The 21,565-nt window shown below is 47.8% G+C and overlaps 1 protein-coding gene across 1 annotated transcript in view; it reads left to right on the top strand.

The window, feature by feature from the left end:
* Positions 1 to 21,565, top strand: part of DYRK1A (dual specificity tyrosine phosphorylation regulated kinase 1A) — an 82,074-nt gene that overhangs the window by 13,132 nt on the left and 47,377 nt on the right. The window contains exon 2 of the mRNA XM_071566979.1: positions 16,414 to 16,492. Coding sequence (XP_071423080.1) covers positions 16,483 to 16,492 — 10 coding nt within the window. The 5' untranslated portion in view covers positions 16,414 to 16,482. The remainder of the gene's footprint in view (positions 1 to 16,413; positions 16,493 to 21,565) is intronic.

Here is a 21,565-nt window from a genome sequence, read left to right as displayed (position 1 = left end):
ATCATGGCACTCAGTGCCACGGCCAAGCTCAGCTGAAAAACCTCCAGGGATGGGGAATCCACCCCCTCTCTGGGCAGCCCATTCCAAGGCCTGAGCACTCTCTCTGCAAAGAAAAACAGGCAACACTGATGTTCTCCCCCTTCTCCTTCCACCCTAAACCATCTTCTCCTTCCACCCTAAACCATCTTCTCCTTCCACCCTAAACCATCTTCTCCTTCCACCCACCCAATATGTGTTTTGGGGCTGGTGAGAGTCATCTTGCTCTCCCCCAAACCATTCCTATGCCAAATTTGAAGTAATGGATAAAAAAAAAGGCAAAAAGGTGAAAAGCAACAACTTTTTGTATTTCATCTACGAGGGGTGTGGGCCAATGTTTAATCTGCTGAATTCTGTGTGTGTCACAAGCCCTGGCAAAGTGATGGGAAGTTCATACAGAAGGTGTGGAGTGACAGAAGAATTGGAGGGAAATTGTTGGAAGAGGCAAAGTGTGCACCAAGGAGTTGTTTGAAGGCACCCAGGCCTTGCACAGCTCCCCTTCTCCCCTCCCTGTCCCCACCTGCCTCGTGTTGGCACAGCTGTTGTGAGCCCAGCCAGTGAATCCGACTGGGAGGCAGAGTTGGCTGAAATACACAATTCTGTATTTTTAACATTGGGGTGTGTGTGTGGGTGGAGAATCAGGTTACTCTTGGGCCAGCTCCGTTCCCAGCCCGGCACCCGGTGACAGGAGAATGGAATGGGATGTGTGGGTGGGCAGGAACGGGGTGCCTGGAAGGGGCAGGGCTTGGGTCACTGCCTCTGATAGCACAGTTACTTAATGGAGAACACCAGCCCCAGGAATTTTTGCCACCCCTCCTGTAGTAAATCACTGCTCTGTCAGTGCCTTTCCCCCTCCTGGCTCTGCCTCTGTCTGAGTTTTCCTGCTCTCTCCAGCTTCCAGGTTCCCTCTGTCCTTCCCAACATTCCCACTGCAGGGTGCACACCCAGCACGTGCTGCCACAGCCCAACCTGGGAACAGCTTCCCTCCCCTGCCCTCCTGGGGCATCTTTCCTTGCTCTCTCTGCCCTTGGGCTCTTCCTCGAGTTCTTCCTCACCTTTTTCCCTCACCTTTTTCCCGACATTCCAACTCCTGCTCATGCCCTTTCTCTCCCAGGTCCTTCCCAGCACTCACTGGCCCTGTTACTGTCACTTGCTCAGTTACTTGTTCCTTCTCACTTTCTCTTCCCTCGCAGGAAGAAAAAAAAATCACATTTTAAAGACTAAAACCTCTTAAGAAAACCCCCAAATTTTTAATTTTCTGTGTACTCCTCCCCAGACATTACCACAAACAACATTCAGATTTCTTCTCTCTCTCACTGACTTGTGAATTTTCCCTTGAATTCTGGGTTGCATTAAGATAGAAATTCCCACACAAAATACGTGTTGTCCCTCGTTGGACAAACTCAGAGATGAATTATTGACATTCCCACAGTTAATGTTCCACTGAAAGGTGTTTTCAGGTGTCTGCACAAGTCGTGAGCAGAACTCACTGCACCAGGTGTTAAGTTGCAGAGTGAAGGTGCTTCATTTTTGTGTTCCTGCTCTACAAAGGACACATCAAAAATGTTTCTCTTTCACACACCCACCAGCTGGGCCAGCTGTGTGAAAACCCAGCCCACCAACTCCTGGAAATTCCATCCTTGTCCTCTGGAACAAGTGACCAGTTCCACATCCATAGAATATATTCAGATCCCCAATATTTTTGCCCAAGAGACTTAAATTTTGTTGAGAACTATTTACCTGTTGTTTGGCCAAGCAGAAGGAGTGCTGGTTCCTTTATAAATCCATCCATCCAGATTGGAAAATCTCTCCATATTTTAATAATCCAAAGGAGCTTCAAATAAAACTGTGGGAGACTGGACAGTTTCTTGGAGTTTCATTGGGGTTCCTGAGTCACAAAATTCATTATCTCTGTTGATGTTTGGAGAGTCTTTCCTCAAAAGCACAACAAAAACAACATTCCAGGGAACACACCAGTGCAGGAACATTAGTAGAAAATTAAAGAATAAATCTAATGGAAAAATCTCTTTGTTTTGGAGTCTTTCCATCCATCCCAAGCTGTTCTTGGGAGTGTGCAAGGACTTGAGTGGGGCACTAAAGGTTTTCCTGCCTTTTTATTTCCTTGGATACAGTGGATGTGGTGATCCTGAGTGCTGTAAAGACAGGATTTAAAAGCCTTTTTTTTTTCTTTTTAATTTGTCCTCATTTCCTTCCTGCAACCTGCTTTATTGTAATCTTTTCAGGAAGTTTTATCAGGAAAAAATTGCCACAGGAAGGCAGACTGGTCAGAACCTTATCAACTTCTGATGCAGGCAGAGATAACTGTGAAATAATCAGCAAATTTTATAGTCTTACCATGACCTGAATTACTTAAATGGATAATTTTATCAAAGTTCTAATCCACCTCTTGAGCAAATGACAAACAGCTCCGAGAGCAGGAGATGGATCAGGGCAAACCCAGGATTCAGATGAATTCAGGAATTGGTGAAATTCACACAAACTGTCCCAAAATTCCAACTTTTTCTATTTGGCCTCATCAAAGTTGAGTTGGAGCAAATGAACCTGTTCTAGAGACTTTTTGTGGGCTTTTATCTTGCTAAGAGGAGTATTTCAGGCTTTTCTCTTGTGGCTGCCATCAGGGAACATTCCAAAGGGAATTCCATACTTTTCTGTCCTCCCAAAGGGAGTCAAAACAACATTATCCCAAGTTTTCAGGCTAAGCTTGAGCTGCACATTCAAATCTGGATGAAATTCCCTCATGGCAGGGGAGCTGCAGCCTCTTGTTGGATTCCTGAAGTTCAGGAATCCTCGTTTTCCATATTAATAATCAGGAAATAATAAGGTTTTAAGGGCGATTGGGAATCTGTCCTGCTTGGTGGAAATGTCACAGCTTTTGGTCTTTGAAGACTTATAAATGATCAGTTCTTTTGTGAGGGATTCCTTGGATTGATGGAGGCTTGGTGGGGAATTCCTGGCTGGAATTCTGAAGAAGTTGTATAGGAGATCAGATTAGACTATGATGAGTATGGTCTGAGCTGATTGTTTTTAACTTACAGTATAAAAGGCAGTGATTTTATCTGGGATAACAAGAGTTCTGGGGTCTCCATGAGCTCCCAGGAACCATATTTTGTGGAGCTACAAAAGTACCTGGTGTTGGATCAAGGGTTGGACTTGATGATCTTGGAAGTCTCTTCCAACCCAGTTCATTCTGTGATTCTACTGTGAATGGTTGAGGAAATCTCTATCCAAAGTGATAATAAATGTGCCCAGTAAAGCTTTTCCTGGTTGATCTGCACCCACTCTCTCTACTGGCTTTTCTCCCTGAGTGTGCTGATCACAGAAACACAGAATGGATTGGGTTGGAAGAGACCTCTGAGATCATCAAGTCCAACCCTTGGTCCAACTCCAATCCCTTTACCAGATCATGGCACTCAGTGCCACGGCCAAGCTCAGCTGAAAAACCTCCAGGGATGGGGAATCCACCCCCTCTCTGGGCAGCCCATTCCAATCCCTGAGCACTCTCTCTGCAAAGAATTTTTTTCTGCTCTCCAACTTCAGTTTCCCCTGGCAGAGCTTGAGCCCATCGTGCCCCCTTGTCCTATTGCTGAGTGCCTGGGAGAAGAGACCAACCCCCACCTGGCCAGAACTTCCCTTCAGGGAGTTCCAGACAGTGCTGAGGTCACCTCTGAGCCTCCTCTTCTCCAGGCTGAACACCGCCAGCTCCCTCAGCTTCTCCCCACAGCACTTGTGCTCCAGTCCCTTCTCCAGCCTCGTTGCTCTTCTCTTCTCAGTTGGGTTGGAAGAGACCTCCAAGATCATCAAGTCCAACCCTTGGTCCAACTCCAGTCCCTTTACCAGATCATGGCACTCAGTGCCACGGCCAAGCTCAGCTGAAAAACCTCCAGGGATGGGGAATCCACCCCCTCTCTGGGCAGCCCATTCCAATCCCTGAGCACTCTCTCTGCAAAGAATTTTTTTCTGCTCTCCAACTTCAGTTTCCCCTGGCAGAGCTTGAGCCCATCGTGCCCCCTTGTCCTATTGCTGAGTGCCTGGGAGAAGAGACCAACCCCCACCTGGCCAGAACTTCCCTTCAGGGAGTTCCAGACAGTGCTGAGGTCACCTCTGAGCCTCCTCTTCTCCAGGCTGAACACCGCCAGCTCCCTCAGCTTCTCCCCACAGCACTTGTGCTCCAGTCCCTTCTCCAGCCTCGTTGCTCTTCTCTTCTCAGTTGGGTTGGAAGAGACCTCCAAGATCATCAAGTCCAACCCTTGGTCCAACTCCAGTCCCTTTACCAGATCATGGCACTCAGTGCCACGGCCAAGCTCAGCTGAAAAACCTCCAGGGATGGGGAATCCACCCCCTCTCTGGGCAGCCCATTCCAATCCCTGAGCACTCTCTCTGCAAAGAAGTTTTTTCTGCTCTCCAACTTCAGTTTCCCCTGGCAGAGCTTGAGCCCATCGTGCCCCCTTGTCCTATTGCTGAGTGCCTGGCTTGGGCAGGGTGCTTGAATTGTTCTTATGGATTATAAAACCACTTCAAAAGGAGGAATTCCAGCCTGTTACCAACCCTGCCCTGGCATCTTGGTTTACCCTGGGATATACCAAGATTTGCTTTAATATTGTACTTAACAACAGGGCATGGAGGCCAACAAGACCATAAAGGAAGAGCTCAAGATTGTCCATGTGAAAAAGGAGGTGTTTTGAGTCCCTCCCCAGATGATATAAAATCCACTGAAGTTCCTTTAGTTTCTCTCCTTCCTCAATGAGAGTTTTCTAGGTCAGCGGTTCCTTTCCCGGGGAATAAGGCCATGGCAAATGCGCTGCAGATGGAACACAGAACCACGTTGAATTATCTCAAGTTAAGGAATACGAGGTTGGGATGATTCATATGTGGTGAAGAGATTTTTGGAGCTGACAGTGGTGTGTGTTCTGAGAAATCATGTCAGGGCTGGAGTGAGCGATGGGAGGGAGATGTGGGAGCTTTATTTACTCATGTCTGTCATGGATGGAGATTCTCCCCCTCTGCTCTCGTGAGATCCCACCTGGCACACAGTTCTCTGGCACAGGGAGATGGACATGGATGTGCTGGAGAGAGGCCAGAGGAGGGACAGGACTGGATCCCTCTGCTCTGGGACAGGCTGGGAGAGCTGAGGGGGCTCACCTGGAGAAGAGAAAGCTCCAGGGAGACCTGAGAGCCCCTTCCAGTGCCCAGAGGGGCTCCAGGAGAGCTGAGAGCCCCTTCCAGTGCCCAAAGGGGCTCCAGGAGAGCTGAGAGCCCCTTCCAGTGCCCAGAGGGGCTCCAGGAGAGCTGAGAGCCCCTTCCAGTGCCCAGAGGGGCTCCAGGAGAGCTGAGAGCCCCTTCCAGTGCCCAGAGGGGCTCCAGGAGAGCTGAGAGCCCCTTCCAGTGCCCAGAGGGGCTCCAGGAGAGCTGAGAGCCCCTTCCAGTGCCCAAAGGGGCTCCAGGAGAGCTGAGAGCCCCTTCCAGTGCCCAGAGGGGTTCCAGGAGAGCTGAGAGCCCCTTCCAGTGCCCAAAGGGGCTCCAGGAGAGCTGAGAGCCCCTTCCAGTGCCCAGAGGGGTTCCAGGAGAGCTGAGAGCCCCTTCCAGTGCCCAAAGGGGCTCCAGGAGAGCTGGAGAGGGACCGGGAACAAGGGATGGAGGGACAGGACAAGGGGGAATGGCTTCAACCCTGAGATCGGCTCAGTTGGTTAAAACTTGACTGTAACAATGCCAAGGTCATGGGTTCAATCCCCTCTGTGGGCCATTGACTGTAGAGTTGGACTCGATGATCCTTTTGGGTCCCTTTCAACTCAGAATAGTCTGTGATTCTGTGATTCTGATTCCAGAGCCTAAAGGGGCTCCAGGAGAGCTGGAGAGGGACCTGGGACAAGGGATGGAGGGACAGGACAAGGGGAATGGCTTCAAACAGTACATTTAGATATTAGGAAGGAATTGCTGGCTGGGAGGGTGGGCAGGCCCTGGCACAGGTTGGGCAGAGCAGCTGTGGCTGCCCCATCCCTGGGAGTGTCCCAGGCCAGGTTGGACGGGGCTTGGAGCAGCCTGGGCTGGTGGGAGGTGTCCCTGCCCCATGGCAGGGGTGGCACTGGGTGGGCTTTGAGGTCCTTCCCACCCAAACCATCCCGTGTATCCAAGTCAGATTCAGGCTCTGGGGCTGTGCAGAGTCAGCAGAATATTTTTCCCCAAACGTGCCTGTTCTCCATGATGAGAAATTGCAGCTCTGACTCAGCAGGACCAGGGCAGGTGCCAGGGGTGGTGCAAGACATGGACATGAACCCAGAGCTGTGGGAACACAGCAGCCAACTCAGAGGCAGCTTTGGCCTTTGGGGCACTGCACATTCCTATTTTAATGGAATCACCCCGTCTGTTCCCATTGATTTGAAAGCATCTGGTTGACTTGGAGCCTGAACTTGACCACTGTCAGTTTTCAGAGCTGTTGAACTCCTCCTGAACCGCTGTTGGAGAGCGTGTTCTGCAGGATTTTCCAAGGTGGTGCTTCTGTGCTGACTTGTCTGCAGGAAGCTGGAGCTGGGAGTTGTTTTCCAGGTTAAAAATGGTTGGGAGAGGACCCAGCTCTGTGTGTGTCTGTCCAGGCTAAATCTGAGCAATGGGAGAGGGGAATCACTGACAACACACAGTTCCTGCAGTGCTTGAAAAGTTTGAAAAGTCCTTAAAATACTTTAAAATTACTTTAAAATTACTCACCAAATATTTGGCTAAAACAAGCCACTTATCCCAAATCTTACAAATAATAATTTCTGTCCAGAGCCAGCCAGCACTTACACCTTGGTGTGTTTCATTGTTTTGCTGTGACTTTTGGTTGTTTTTTCATTTAATTTGGGAGAATAAAAGTGGGCCTGTCTCCATGAATTAAAATATTTTGGAAGCCTTCAAGATTAAAGGTGCTGCTGTATCAGAGGAATAAACATCTACATTGTTATAAACGTACTTGAAATATGTAACTTTAGACCTTCTTTGAGAGCAGCATCAGGACTATCTGCTGCCAGAGCTGGACAAGGGGTTTAATTTCATTTATTTATGTGACAGCAGCTCTGCAGATCAAAGAAATGTCAAAAATAAAGAGTATTTTTGTCACTGAGTTTGTTGTGGTTTGAGTAAGATTGTGAATCCTCTCTGGGTTTGTGTCCCAACTCTAGTCCAGAATGCAGAAGTTCAGTGGCTGCACCCGAGTCCTGTCCCTTGCCAGGTGAGAGAAGCAGAGATTCCATTTGGGAAATAAAAGGCACAACAAGGAATAGAAGCAGTAATTAGTGACCACTCAATTAGAGGAATAATGAGCTGTAGTAGCACCAAGGTTGTAGCAAAGATCTGTAAATTGAGGGGTTTGGCCTCATTCTGTGGAACCTTCAGACAACTTCAGGTGTTCCTGTAATTCTTCTTCCTTTATGGCTGATCTGGATCTGAAGGTCTGAAATAACCAATGCCAATCTATACTTGCATTTGTTGTGCTTTGCTTTTCTGAAATTCCTCTCCCAACCACAAGGAGCTGAAACAGTTTTTGTGAATGGAATGATGAGTTTTGTTGAGAACATCCATGGAAAAAATCCACAGGAAAATGTCAGCTCTGAAAAGCATTTCCCAGCATTGCTGTGGATAAAATAGTTCACAGACTTGGGAATGGGACTTTACTCACCTGATGTTGCAGGGGATGGGCAATTCCTGGAGCATCTTCTCTTCCTTTGGCTGAGGGAGGGGAATGTAAATCCAGTGGTTTCCCTTTTGCCTGACACCATTAAGTGGGTGGAAAAAAGAGCCACTCCCACCTCTAATTGGTGGTTCCTTATAAGGTCAGTGTAGTGAAAATATTTCCACTTTGTGCTTCTAAAGTTAATATTTTTAGTCAGTGAGTAAGTAAAGAAACACATGCAAATGATCTAAAAAATCTCAAGTATTTCACTTTTCAGTGTGGGGCTTTTCTTGCCCTCCCAGCTGTGTCAGTTAATTCTTAAAACCCCACAGAGTTTATTCTGGGGGTCACAAGAATAAATGAATTTAAAAAAAAAAACCAAATCCTGAGTTTTCTGGTGCATGGATCAGTTATAAATTTAACACTTCAGCTCCTTCAGGTGCCAGGAGAGCAGTGCATGTTTGAGAAGTGATGCATTTCTTTTCATAAAAGGATAAAAATACTGCATCTTATAAATCAGGTATCTCACAGACTCAAATTGCACTCTGAGGTCTGAACTCAAACTGGTGGGACCCCCCTGTGGGTCTGTGGGTGATAAGATCACACTTTGGTGTGTTTTAGGTGCACTTGGAGGGTGTTTTGACCCCAGGAGTGGCCCAAACAGCCCTGTGTGTTCCTGCTGCACATCTGCATGGCCCAGATTTGGGATAAATAACAATGCCTTGGGTGTCTCCTGCTCCCAGGGCAGTGCTGAGTGTCCCCATCCCATCCCAGCAGCAGTGAAAGGGAAGCTGCTGCTGCTCCAAAGAAATTCCTGCTCCTCTCCTTTGGCAGCTCTGAATTTGGGTGAGAAACTGGGATTTCAGCAAAGCTGCTTCCCCATGTTCTCACACCTCAGGGATGGCTTCCTGCACCACGTGCTGTAAATTCAGCAAAGAGGGAAATAGTCCTTCACAGGATGTTCTTTCTCTTCAGAGGAACTGGTGCTGTTGGAGCTCTGAAAACCCTTTGCAGAGTACAAGAGAAATAATGGTGAGGTGTGTTTTGGTCCATGAGCATCCTCTCTATCTCCTCTCCAGGCTGGCCAGTCCCAGCTGTGCCAGCCTTTCCTCCCAGCAGAGCTGCTCCATCCTCTGCCCATCCTGGAAACTCGTGGAGTTTTCAGTCCAGCACTGTCCACTCTCCCTCCTTGGGAAGGTCAGGGGGGTGTGGGTGAAGTCTGGTTTGAGCTCAGTCTTGCTGGTTGTTGACTTTCCACAGAATCCCAGACTGTTCTGAGCTGGAAGGGACCCACCAGGACCATCAGGTCCAACTCTTCAGTCAGTGGCCCACACAGGGGATTGAACCCATGACCTTGGCATTGTTACAACCAAGTTTTAACCCATTTTCACCAGAGAGGCCCAAGAACACCCTCTTGCCAAATTTTTAACAGTCTCTTTCCATGTTCAAGAAGGAAAATGTTTGCCCCATGGCTCAGGGAAGGTGACTGTGCCCAGAGTTCTGCTGAACACACAGATTAAACTCAAGAGAAGGAAATTATTGTTTCGTATCGAATTGAGAAGTTTAAAACCTGAAGTTGGGAGTTTTAAAACCTTTGCCAGGAGAAGCTGTGGCTGCCCCATCCCTGGAAGTGTCCAAGGCCAGGTTGGACAGGACTTGGAGCAACCTGGGCTGGTGGGAGGTGTCCCTGCCCATGGCAGGGGGTGGAATGAGATGCTCTTTAAGGTCCCTTCCCACCCAACCACTCTGTGGTTTCATTATTCTGTGATTCTCTAGTCTTGATGTAGTTGTTGCTTCAATGAAAACACTTTTTCACAATCTCCCAGCACTTAAATCTGGAGAAGGATCTGTGCCCTCTTTGGGAAGACAACAAAGGTGATTCTGACCACAAATTCCTTGTGTTTTGCCCAGTGATCAATATATTGAAACACAGAATTGTAGAATGGATTTGGTTGGAAAAGACCTCTGAGATCATCAAGTCCAACCCTTGGTCCAACTCCAGTCCCTTTACCAGATCATGGCACTCAGTGCCACGGCCAAGCTCAGTTGAAAAACCTCCAGGGATGGGGAATCCACCCCCTCTCTGGGCAGCCCATTCCAATCCCTGAGCACTCTCTCAGTCCCTTCTCCAGCCTCCTTGCTCTTCTCAGTTGGGTAGGAAGAGACCTCTGAGATCATCAACCCTTGATCCAACCCCACTGTGATCACCAGCCCAGGGCACTCCGTGCCCTGGGCTGGTGATCACAGTAGGGTTGGATCAAGACATGGTGGATTCTCTGTCCCTGGAGGTGTTTAAGAGGACACTCAGTGCCACATCCAGTCCCTTCTCCAGCCTCTGGACCCTTCTCTGTCCCCTCTCCTTGCAGGTGACCAGGAAGGTGGAGGGGATATCTTGGCCTTTCCTGCTGAACCATCACCTGCATTGAGTTTTCTGGTGGGATTTTGCAGCTGAGCCTGAGCTGTTGTGTGAAGCAGAACTCAGTGCAGAGCAGTCCATTTTTTTTCCCTTTTTCATTCCCATGAATTATTCCTTATATAGATCACCACATATGTTGGGTGTAAGTGGAACAGAAGCAGTGAATGTGTGTGTTTAGTTTCTGTGTTAATTTGTGCATTAAACACCCAGGATTTCCCTGGTAACAAAAAGCACACACTGAATGTGCTGGAAAAATAACAATTTTGGAATTCCTCACCAGTCCTGGAAGTTGAGATTTATTTATTTACTGTGAATTCCAGTAGTGTTGGTTGTAGTTGGCATTTTATTGGGCAGTATTTGAAATAATATTTTGGTGAATATTTGCCAGGCAGCACCACAGGTTGCCTGTGCTTGGCTCAGACATCCCAATCCATTATATTCCACCATGTTAATAATCCCAATTTAATGGGGTAATTTTCCCAGTAAATAAATAAAAAATGGTTTGTTTCTGAGCAAGTATTTATATTTTATGTTGGTAGCAACAGGCCTGGTGCTCAGCAAAGGTCAGTGACCTGAATTATGTTCAGCTCGTGTGTAGCCATGACATGGGCAGGGATTTCTCTCTTGTTTCATGAGTGGGACTCGAAAAATCACAAAATTATCTTTGCACCCAGAAAAAACTTGAAGAACTTCACAGTGATTAGTCCTGAAAAGGTGCCCTTTTGAATCCTGTAACACAGTGACAGTGAATGAGGAAAATAAACCTCTGGATGAAGTGCTTTAATTAGTAAAATGTGAAAAGTAAAACCCTCCCCAGCAGATTTCCCTTCTAATTAAATTTTAATGGCAGTAATGGTGTTGCACTTTCACTTTTGGGGTTTTAGAAGTGTGATTGCTCTGAAAGCACCTTTGATCTGCAGTGCACCTATTGATGTGTGTTGGGTACTGAGTGTTGGAAGGAAGGAGTGGATGCTCCCAAGGAATTCAGGGAATCAGACGCAGCCCTCCAAGAGCCCAACAGGCTTGTGGGGTAAGGAAAAGTCAGAGAGACAGGAAGGGTTTATCTTACTCAGAGTCACCATCTCCACAGTGGAGCTTGGCATGAAACGTGCTCAGCACCTTTGGCCTGTCTGAATAAACATTTTGTGACTCTGCACCTGGAATTGCTCCTGAGCACAGAGTGGCTCTGGAGAGTAATTCCATTGCCTGCGTTTTGGGGAGATCAAAGGAGAGTGTTGTGTGGGCAGGGAGGATGGAGAGCAGAAAGCAACAGTGATTAAAAAAGGAAATAAAAGCACGAGGTAAAGTTTCAGTGTGGTGGCTTCAGACATGGTGGATTTCTAAGAACTCTCTTTGTTTAAATTAAAGACTTCAACTTTTATTCTGTTTGCTCTGCCACTTTCAGTAATTTGCTTTTTAACACCTTTCTTGCATCTCTTCCTTCCTCTCCTCCTTTATTTCCAATTCACTTCTGTCCTACACCAGTAGGAAGATGAAACTGGGTTCTTGAAGCCCAGTAGATGTGGTTGCTGAGGGGATTCCTCTTCTGATGATCTCACAGACTGTGTGATGAGCAGGATCTGCTCCTGCCTCCTCTTACCATCAATTTATTATCTAAACCAGGCAGCCTAAAAGGCCTTCTGGTTGTAAGAACTTGGCAATGCAGAAGACCCTCAGTAAATGGGTTAAATGTGCCCCCCCTGCAGCCATTGGATGCAATTGGGTTGTATCTATTTAACAAAAAACCCCAGATTTGTTACCCTTTTATGTTGTGTCTCTGTGATCCTGTCACAGTCACAGGAACTCAGCGGATTTGGGCTCTGCAGGTGTTTTAATGTCGCTGTTGTGTTGTGGAGATCTCCACCAGACACCTGCCTGAATTCCACAGGAGTTCTCCTGAGTGGAATAACTGTTGGAGAGCTGGAAGGAGACTGAGGAAATGCATTGGCTTGGGATGGATGTGTTTTCCTGGTTAGCCCTGACATGGGTGGGTGTATTGATTCCCTCTGGATCATCTGTTAAGGACTTTCTGTCACATCAGCAGCTCTTCCTTGGTCTTGGTGGCTCTGACAGTGTCTTTTAAATTCTGAAATAACTCAGGTCTGTGTCCTCACCTTTCCAGCTGCTTTAGGAGTGACCATTCCCATTGTGGAATGAGCAGGAGACAGTGTTGGAACCCTCCACAATCTGTTTGGGGCTGAAAATCAGCTGTTTTCCTGAGACTGTGTCTGTTTAAACCAAGCTGGGTCAGTGTTCACAGAACTGATTGGGTTGCAAAAGCCCTCCAAGATCATCAAGTCCAACCCTTGGGCCAACTCCAGTCCCTTTACCAGATCATGGCACTCAGTGCCACGGCCAAGCTCAGGTTAAACCCCCCAGGGATGGTGTTGAGACTGGCCTTGCAGTGCTGGGGTGGGAGTGGTGCTGGCAGAGGCTCCCTGTGCTCTGGGTGTCCCTGAGCTGCATGAACAGGGACTGGTGTGTGTTGGCCAGAGAGAGATTCCCAACTGGGACAGTGGCTCTGTGACTTAGGATGGACAGAGCTGGTGCTCCAGGACATGGAGCTGCTGGAGAGGCCAGAGGAGGCCCCAGGATGGGCAGAGGATGGAGCAGCTCTGCTGGGAGGAAAGGCTGGCACAGCTGGCATTGGCCAGTCTGGAGAGGAGAAGCTTTGGGGGGACCTCAGTGTGGCCTTCCAGGAGCTGAAGGAGCCACAGGAAAGATGGACAGAGACCATTTGCAAGGGCTGGAGGGACAGGACAAGGGGAATGACCTTAAGCTGCCAGAGGGCAGGGCTAGATGGGATATTGGGAAGGAATTGCTGGCTGGGAGGGTGGGGAGGGACTGGAGTGGAATTCCCAGAGCAGCTGTGGCTGCCCCATCTCTGGGAGTGTCCCAGGCCAGGTTGGACAGGGCTTGGAGCACCCTGGGCTGGTGGGAGGTGACCCTGCCCATGGCAGGAGTGGCACTGGGTGGGCTTTGAGGTCCCTTCCAACCCAAACCATTCTGGGATTCTGTTGGTTGTCTGTTTAAATAAGAGTTGCTCTTTCTTCTTTTCCCTCCCCCAGTCCCTGGGGCTGCCCCTGCCAGACACTGGTGGGCCCAAGCTCGGGGTGTGTGACGTGTGTGACACTCAGCATTGCACCAGACCAAACCTTTTCCACAAACTGAAGGGATTCAGGTTTGTAGGATCTTGTGTACCCTCAGGCCGTGCTCCCCAGCCTTGCCATCCTTGGCTGCTGTGGCTGTGCCAGTGCCACTCTGGGGCTCTGTGCAGGGAAAACCCAATCCCTGCTGGGGCATGGCCAGTTTTTCCCCTTCTTTTAGTGCCACAACAGCAAGAATTCACCTGCTCATAAAGTACCCACAGAACCACCACAACATGTGCCCCAAAATGAGTTGTTCCTTGTCTTCCTGGCCACCCTTTCCCAGAGAAGAGCAACGAGGCTGGAGAAGGGACTGGATGTGGCACTGAGTGTCCTCTTAAACACCTCCAGGGACAGAAAATCCACCATGTATTGATCCAACCCCACTGTGATCACCAGCCCAGGGCACAGAGTGCCCTGGGCTGGTGATCACAGTGGGGTTGGATCAAGGGTTGATGATCTCAGAGGTCTCTTCCAACCCAACTGAGAAGAGAAGAGCAAGGAGGCTGGAGAAGGGACTGGAGCACAAGTGCTGTGGGGAGAGGCTGAGGGAGCTGGGGGTGTTTAGCCTGGAGAAGAGGAGGCTCAGAGGTGACCTCAGCACTGTCTGGAACTGCCTGAAGGGAAGTTCTGGCCAGGTGGGGGTTGGTCTCTTCTCCCAGGCACTCAGCAATAGGACAAGGGGGCACGATGGGCTCAAGCTCTGCCAGGGGAAATTGAAGTTGGAGATCAGAAAGAAATTCTTTGCAGAGAGAGTGCTCAGGGATTGGAATGGGCTGCCCAGAGAGGGGGTGGATTCCCCATCCCTGGAGGGTTTTCAACTGAGCTTGGCCGTGGCACTGAGTGTCATGATCTGGTAAAGGGACTGGAGTTGGACCAAGGGTTGGACTTGATGACCTCGGAGGTCTTTTCCAACCCAATCCATTCTATGATTCTGTGATTCCCATTATGTGGCACAAGGGCAAGGCGAGGGGGGTGGCAGGAGGGCAGGCTGGGCTTGGGGCGGTCTGGGCTGGGCTTGGGGCGGTCTGGTCTGGGCTTGGGGTGGTCTGGGCTGGGCTTGGAGGGTCTAGGCTGGGCTTGGAGGGGTCTGGGCTGGTCTTGGAGGGTCTGGGCTGGACTTGGAGGGTCTGGGCTGGGCTTGGGGCTCTGGGCTGGGCTTGGGGTGGTCTGGGCTGGGCTTGGAGGGTCTAGGCTGGGCTTGGAGGGTCTGGGCTGGGCTCAGGGGGGTCTGGGCTGGGCTTGGAGGGTCTGGGCTGGGCTCAGGGGGGTCTGGGCTGGGCTTGGAGGGTCTAGGCTGGGCTTGGAGGGGTCTGGGCTGGGCTTGGAGGGGTCTGGGCTGGGCTTGGAGGGTCTGGGCTGGACTTGGAGGGTCTGGGCTGGGCTTGGGGTGGTCTGGGCTGGGCTTGGAGGGTCTAGGCTGGGCTTGGAGGGTCTGGGCTGGGCTCAGGGGGGTCTGGGCTGGGCTTGGGGTGGTCTGGGCTGGGCTTGGGGTGGTCTGGGCTGGGCTTGGGGCTCTGGGCTGGGCTTGGGGTGGTCTGGGCTGGGCTTGGAGGGTCTAGGCTGGGCTTGGAGGGTCTGGGCTGGGCTCAGGGGTGTCTGGGCTGGGCTTGGGGTGGTCTGGGCTGGACTTGGGACTCTGGGCTGGGCTTGGGGTGATCTGGGCTGGGCTTGGAGGGTCTAGGCTGGGCTTGGAGGGTCTGGGCTGGGCTCAGGGGTGTCTGGGCTGGGCTTGGGGTGGTCTGGGCTGGGCTTGGAGGGTCTGGGCTGGGCTTGGAGGGTCTGTGCTGGGCTCAGGAGGGTCTGGGCTGAGCTTAAACACTCAGTGTTGGGGGAAATGGAGCAAACAGCGCCTTTTTCTGCTCAGTTTGCAGTGTCTGAGTGCATTGTTGGCTGGACACACTCCTGGAAGTTCCATATTTCAGGAGGTGTTTAAATAGTAATAACTCGACCGTCCAATTTCAGCTGGTTGGGAATTTGCAGAGTTGTCTGAAATCCTCAGTAATTTCTGAGTGGGTTTGGTGTTTCCATAAGTTGCAGAGTACCAGTGATAGTTTGTGGGGAACAGATAAAAACCCAGTCCTTGAGAAATGGTTAGACCAGGTTTAGTTGTTGGGTGTTGTGTTTTGGGCATGGTGTTTTATTGGAGTTTAATTTTTATTTTTTTAACATAATCCTGTAATTCTTTTCAACTTCTATTGGAGTTTTCTTCCTAGAAACTCATGTTTTTATACATCTTTATGTTACAGAAAGTGTAATTCTATTTCTCTGAGTGTGTTTCAATTTGGCCCTACCTGAATTCCATCAGGACAGGAGGAAAATTGGACCTTTACATTCCTGGATTTTTGTGCATTTTTTGCTTACTGATTGAGTAGAATCCCATAAGTTGAGTTGTGTTTTATAAATCCTGTCCTGAATTTCTGCAAAAATCTACATATTTAATTTTCATAACTTTAATTTTCATCACTGTTCAATGACCACTTGAAATTTAAGTTAATCCTTGAAATTTTGACAATTTGGTTAAATTTTTCTAACAACTGATGTCAATGGAAGAAAAATCTTTGTAATGTCTCTGCTTTTAGAGTTGAAAAACTTCATTTTCTGTCAGAACTTTTTGGTTTAGCTCCGTGGGGGTTCCTGAGAGCTGGGGTTGGGCTGAGCCCTCGTGGCTCCAAAAAAATGGAGATTTATTTAATCTATTTCTCTGAGTGTGTTTGAATTTGGCCCTACTTGAATTCCATCAGGATAGGAGGAAAAATGGACCTTTACATTCCTGGATTTTTGTGCATTTTTTGCTTACTGATTGAGTAGAATCCCACAAGTTGAGTTGTGTTTTATAAATCCTGTCCTGAGTTTCTGCAAAAATCTACATATTTAATTTTCATAACTTTAATTTTCATCACTGTTCAATGACCACTTGAAATTTAAGTTAATCCTTGAAATTTTGACAATTTGGTTAAATTTTTCTAACAACAGATACCAATGGAAGAAAAATCTTTGTAATGTCTCTCCTTTTAGAGTTGAAAAACTTCATTTTCTGTCAGAACTTTTTGGTTTAGCTCCGTGGGGATTCCTGAGGGCTGGGGTTGGGCTGAGGCCCCGTGGCTCCAAAAAAATGGAGATTTATTCCTGTTTTTGTGTTCCTTTTGCAGAGTTGTTTGCTGCTGGACTCCCCCTGTCCCCACAACCCCCCAGGATGATATGAGACTTGAAAGAAGACGATGCATACAGGTGATCTCATTCTCCCAGGCTTTCTGAAAGGGGAAATACTTGATCTTCTTCATCTGCTTTTTGTCCCTCTCCCATTCTCTGCACCTCCCAAAATGATGCTGTTCCAAAATAAGTAGAATTTCGAAATATTTTCTTTGCCCTTTGAAAACTCTTTCTGCAGCTTTGCAAACTTTGCTCTTCCCAGGAAGAAAATGGTTTCCTTGAATGGAAAGGGTTCATAAAGCCTTGAGTGGAAAACTTTTCCAAGTTTTATGCAAGTAAAAACCCAGTCCTTGAGAAATCTTTAGACCAGGTTTAGTTGTTGGGTGTTGTGTTTTGGGCTTGGTGGTTTATTTGTGGGTTTAATTTTTATTTTTTTGAACAAAAAATTAAAAAAAAAGGTGTTGGTTTTGAAGATGTGCTGGTTCCTGTGCAAAAAAGACTCTCCAGCCCTTCTTAAAATTGATGTTTTAGGAAGTCCTAAAGCATAATCCAAATCCTCCAAAGACAAGATTTGATAGATGGTTTTTAGTGCTACAGTTTTGCTGGAATAGACTTCATATTTTCTGCAGAAACAGAATAAAATAAGAGTTTCTCCAAGGGGGTTGGTGGAATTTCTCACACCCCAAAGCCATTTCCTGGAGCAGTTGTGGGGCTGGAACAGCCAAGCACACAGAGACACATCTTTGGGTGGCTTGTTCAGCTTTAAAAGCCCAGGAATCTTTGGGAGATTTACGTGTGTGCATCCAGCTCATCTCCTGATTGACAGTTTCCAGTTGCATCAGCTGTTCCTGCATAAACAGCTTTGCAGGGGATATTTACAGGGAGCCTCTTGGATTAAACCCAAGATGCTGCAAGTGGAGATTTCACTCAGGGAGAACCAAACATCCTTCATCCCACTGGGGTGTTTGTGAGTTGTGTGTTGGTGGCTCCAGTGAAAGTGGGTCTAAAGGATTCTAAAATCAGGTTGGGCAAAGAAGAGAAGAAACACAAACTATTCCAAAGGTTATATTTTATTTGGGTGGAATATCTAAATCTAGAGAAAAAAGCTTCAAGTCTCCAAATTGAATCTTCTGATGGCCCATCAATTTTGGGGAGCTCTGTTTGGTAGTCACAGATTCCAATGTAACTCAAATGTTTTGAAAGTGTTTCATCCCACAACTGAAAGGGGGATGAAATAATAATGAATAATAATGAATTCATAATGGTATGAAATGGTGCCTTGTAGGGTTTGAGGGAATTGAGTCTCATGTTGCTGTTTAAAACTTCAGACTGAAGCACTTTCAGTTTTGGTCAGAATTTCTGGTGGTGTTGAGCTTGTAGAATGATGAGCTCAAAGAATAGAAATACATACAAGATTCTGAAATTTAGGGAACAGTTCTGTGTTCTGCAGCAGAAATTCTTTGTTTCCAAGCAGTGGTGCCATGACTTAAATGTTGGACTCGATGGTCCTTGTGGGTCCCTTCCAGCTCAGAACAGTCTGTGATTCTTATTCTGATTCTGATTCAGGCTTTTGACACGTTGGAAGTTGGAGCAGTGAAATTATTTTCACTTTTCTGGTGATCAGGAGAGCCATTGTTGGTGTGCTGGGAATAAAGCAGGTTTGCCTGCCTTAAAATGAAGAACTGGGCAGGGATTATTTTGCAGGGCAGTAACAAGAGTCCTGTGGTGACTCTGCTGAAGTTCAGAGTAAGTGGTGAGAGCTCAGACCTGAAATTGAGAGGTTTTTGTGGTTTCTGATGATGATTCTTTTGCATTTCCAAGAAGGTTTCCTGAGGGTCACTGAGCAGAGATTCCTGGTAGTGTCTAAACTACCTTTGGCTGAAGGGTGGAAGCTTCTCTGGGGTGAATAAACTCTCTGGTATAACAGGTATCCCTTCACTTCCCTGAAAGGTGACCCACCCCAAACCCCCAAATCAACCCCAGCACAACGGGGGGAAACAATCCTCTGAAGGAAGAGGGGAGAGGCTGAGGGAGCTGGGGGTGTTCAGCCTGGAGAAGAGGAGGCTCAGAGGTGACCTCAGCACTGTCTGGAACTGCCTGAAGGGAAGTTCTGGCCAGGTGGGGGTTGGTCTCTTCTCCCAGGCACTCAGCAATAGGACAAGGGGGCACGATGGGCTCAAGCTCTGCCAGGGCAAATTGAAGTTGGAGAGCAGAAAGAAATTCTTTGCAGAGAGAGTGCTCAGGGATTGGAATGGGCTGCCCAGAGAGGGGGTGGATTCCTCATCCCTGGAGGTTTTTCAGCTGAGCTTGGCCGTGGCACTGAGTGTCATGATCTGGTAAAGGGACTGGAGTTGGACCAAGGGTTGGACTTGATGATCTCGGAGGTCTTTTCAACCCAATCCATTCTATGATTCTGGGATTCTACCATGGAATATGGGGGGGTCGGGCTGTGCCCCAGGGCACAGGGACAGGAGCAGAGGGCACGGCCTCAGGCTGGGCCAGGACAGGGGCAGGGGGCACAGCAGCAGGAATTTCTGCCTGGAAAGGGTGGGCAGGCCCTGGCAGGGGCTGCCCAGGGAGGTTTGGAGTGCCCATGGTGGATGTGGTGCTGGAGGACATGGTTAGTGGTGGCCCTGGCAATGTTTGGGTAATGAATCACAGAATCACAGAATGGATTGGGTTGGAAAAGACCTCCCAGATCATCAAGTCCAACCCTTGGTCCAACTCCAGTCCCTTTACCAGATCATGGCACTCAGTGCCACGGCCAAGCTCAGCTGAAAAACCTCCAGGGATGGGGAATCCACCCCCTCTCTGGGCAGCCCATTCCAATCCCTGAGCACTCTCTCTGCAAAGAATTTCTTTCTGCTCTCCAACTTCAATTTCCCCTGGCAGAGCTTGAGCCCATCGTGCCCCCTTGTCCTATTGCTGGCTGGTTGGACTCGATGCTCTTAGGGGTCTTTTCCAGCCTTCCTGACTCTGTGATTCCATGTTTCCTTGTAGATTTTTCAGGATTTACACTGGTTTTCCCAGAAATACTCTGCAATAAGCAAAGCTGGGGGTCAGCTCGTTGTAGAGAAAGCCAAGTTTGTATTTCAGACCTGCTTGTCCATGTGGTGATGACACAGGTGATGCCCTTGGATGGGGTTTGTGACAAAAAATTTTCTTCAGAAGGTGAATTTTTCACTTCTTTGTACTTGGAAAGTCTCTCCAGGACATGTTGGGAAGGGAAGGAGCCAGGCAGTTATGATTGTAGTTCCAGTTATCCCAGCAATGTTCCCTTTTTATGGTGTAGCAGCAGCAAATTTAGGGCTGTGCTGTGTTCCTGCAAGCAAAGATTCATCTTGTGTTTAAAAGTTCATATTCCAGAGTTGTTGCTGCATCTTGTCCTGCTCCTGCAACCCCAGTGGTTGGCTGGTACTTTTCCCTTCCTCTTTATGGAGATTCCTTATAAACCCCCTTTATTTCTATGACAGTTTTCTGGGTTTGACTTTTATAATCAGCAAGCAGTATGTACCTAAAAATACTGAGTTGTCTCATTTTTAAGCTTTTGAAAAGCTGAAATCTTCTTTTCTTAACCTTTGTAGGAAAACAGAGTAACACAACTTTGAAAACAAGTGTTCACATTTGGCAAAGTGAAAAAGGCAGTCCAATATTTTTCAATAAGAAGAGTGCAAGAGCAATTAAATAATCAATGTATTACTTACTAAAATATGACAAATCCAGAATAAAGACTTGTGGGAAGTTCTTGGGTTGGGTTTCCAGGCTGCAACTGTTCAGGTGTTGGGTTTTTATGTTGAAAGTTTAGAATTAGGACGTGTCTCTCATGTCTCATATTCCTCTTATTTCAGCCACTGATTTCTTTGAGCCTGTAGCATTTTAAAGAATGTTTTTATATGTGTCAGTAGTAACAAACCCACAGGACAAAGCAGAAAAACTCCTGTTATTGTGTAGCCAGAGAAACTCTGTCCATGTTGCCGCTCTGTGTTTTCACCTGTTACATCCCCCAGCTCTGCCTTTGAATTGGTTCACTCAGAGCTGCTTTAGCTTTCCCAGGGAATTCCAGAAACTCTCTGGGACATGACATGACCACTTGATCTCTTACCTGTATCTTCCTCTGGTTCCTCTGCAGTAATTGCACACCTGGAGTGCCTTTTGTGAGGTGAGTGGGGTTGGCACAAACCCAGAGCTGGCTGGGAGGGAGCAAATGTCTGGCTGATTCCCTCCTGGAGCACGGGACGGGCTGGGACTGTTTGGGGTGTGGGACTTTGATTCCAGTTGGAATCCATCCATCACTCACCTGTTCTCACATTGGCCCGTGTGTTTCAGGCAGTTTTTGTTGGATATTCAGCTCTTGGCCAAGCAGGAGTTGGACATAAACCCCAAACACCGATAGAATAATGGACAGGACGGGGCTGCTCATTAGCAGGGGAGGGTTTAAATACAACCAGCTAATGAGGACTTGGCAGTTTGCAGGTTAACCACTGGTTTTCCACAGATAAATACCCCTGCAGGAAGGAGTGGTGGGTGCTGCCTTTGTGCCTGGGCTGGGTGAGGAGCAGCCAGGAAGGAGTTGGGTGCAGTTCTGCTTCTCACAGAAGGAGTCATTGACCTCAATGAATGATAACCTTGAAGTCAAGAGACTAAATTAATGCTCCACTTTCTGTATTTGAGAGCAGGAATGTGAAAACCTGGACAGCTAAAGTTAGATTCGTGCATCCATATTTAAAAAGAAGTTGCCTATTTAAAAGAAAAGGGATTTTTTTTCCCCTCCTCCAAAATGGCTCAGTACCTGTGGTGTTGAAGGTTTAAGTTTTCAGCCTCAGCCCTCACCTAAGAGGAAACAAATGACAAAAAATCCTGTTCCAGGGTTTGGACATGGAATTATAGCCTGATGGAGAATGCTGCTTTCCTTACTCAGGAACAACCAGAGCATGGAAACCAGAAAGTCTTTAGAGGCCTCTGTCATTATATATAGTTTTAATATTTTGGAAAAGTAATTTCTATTCATTTTGTCTCCCATTGCATGTGGCCCTCTTTTAAAAATGTTTGGACTTAATTTTCAGCAAAGGATGTGATGAGGACCTTTCTCTGTAATGAACTGAGTAGCTGCTGCAGCACTTACATTGCAAGGCTGAAATTTATTTCTGTTAC

This window comes from Pithys albifrons, chromosome 1 (assembly GCF_047495875.1).
Source record: "Pithys albifrons albifrons isolate INPA30051 chromosome 1, PitAlb_v1, whole genome shotgun sequence".
NCBI classification, from domain to species: domain Eukaryota; kingdom Metazoa; phylum Chordata; class Aves; order Passeriformes; family Thamnophilidae; genus Pithys; species Pithys albifrons.
This window is presented reverse-complemented; position numbering and strand designations above follow the sequence as displayed.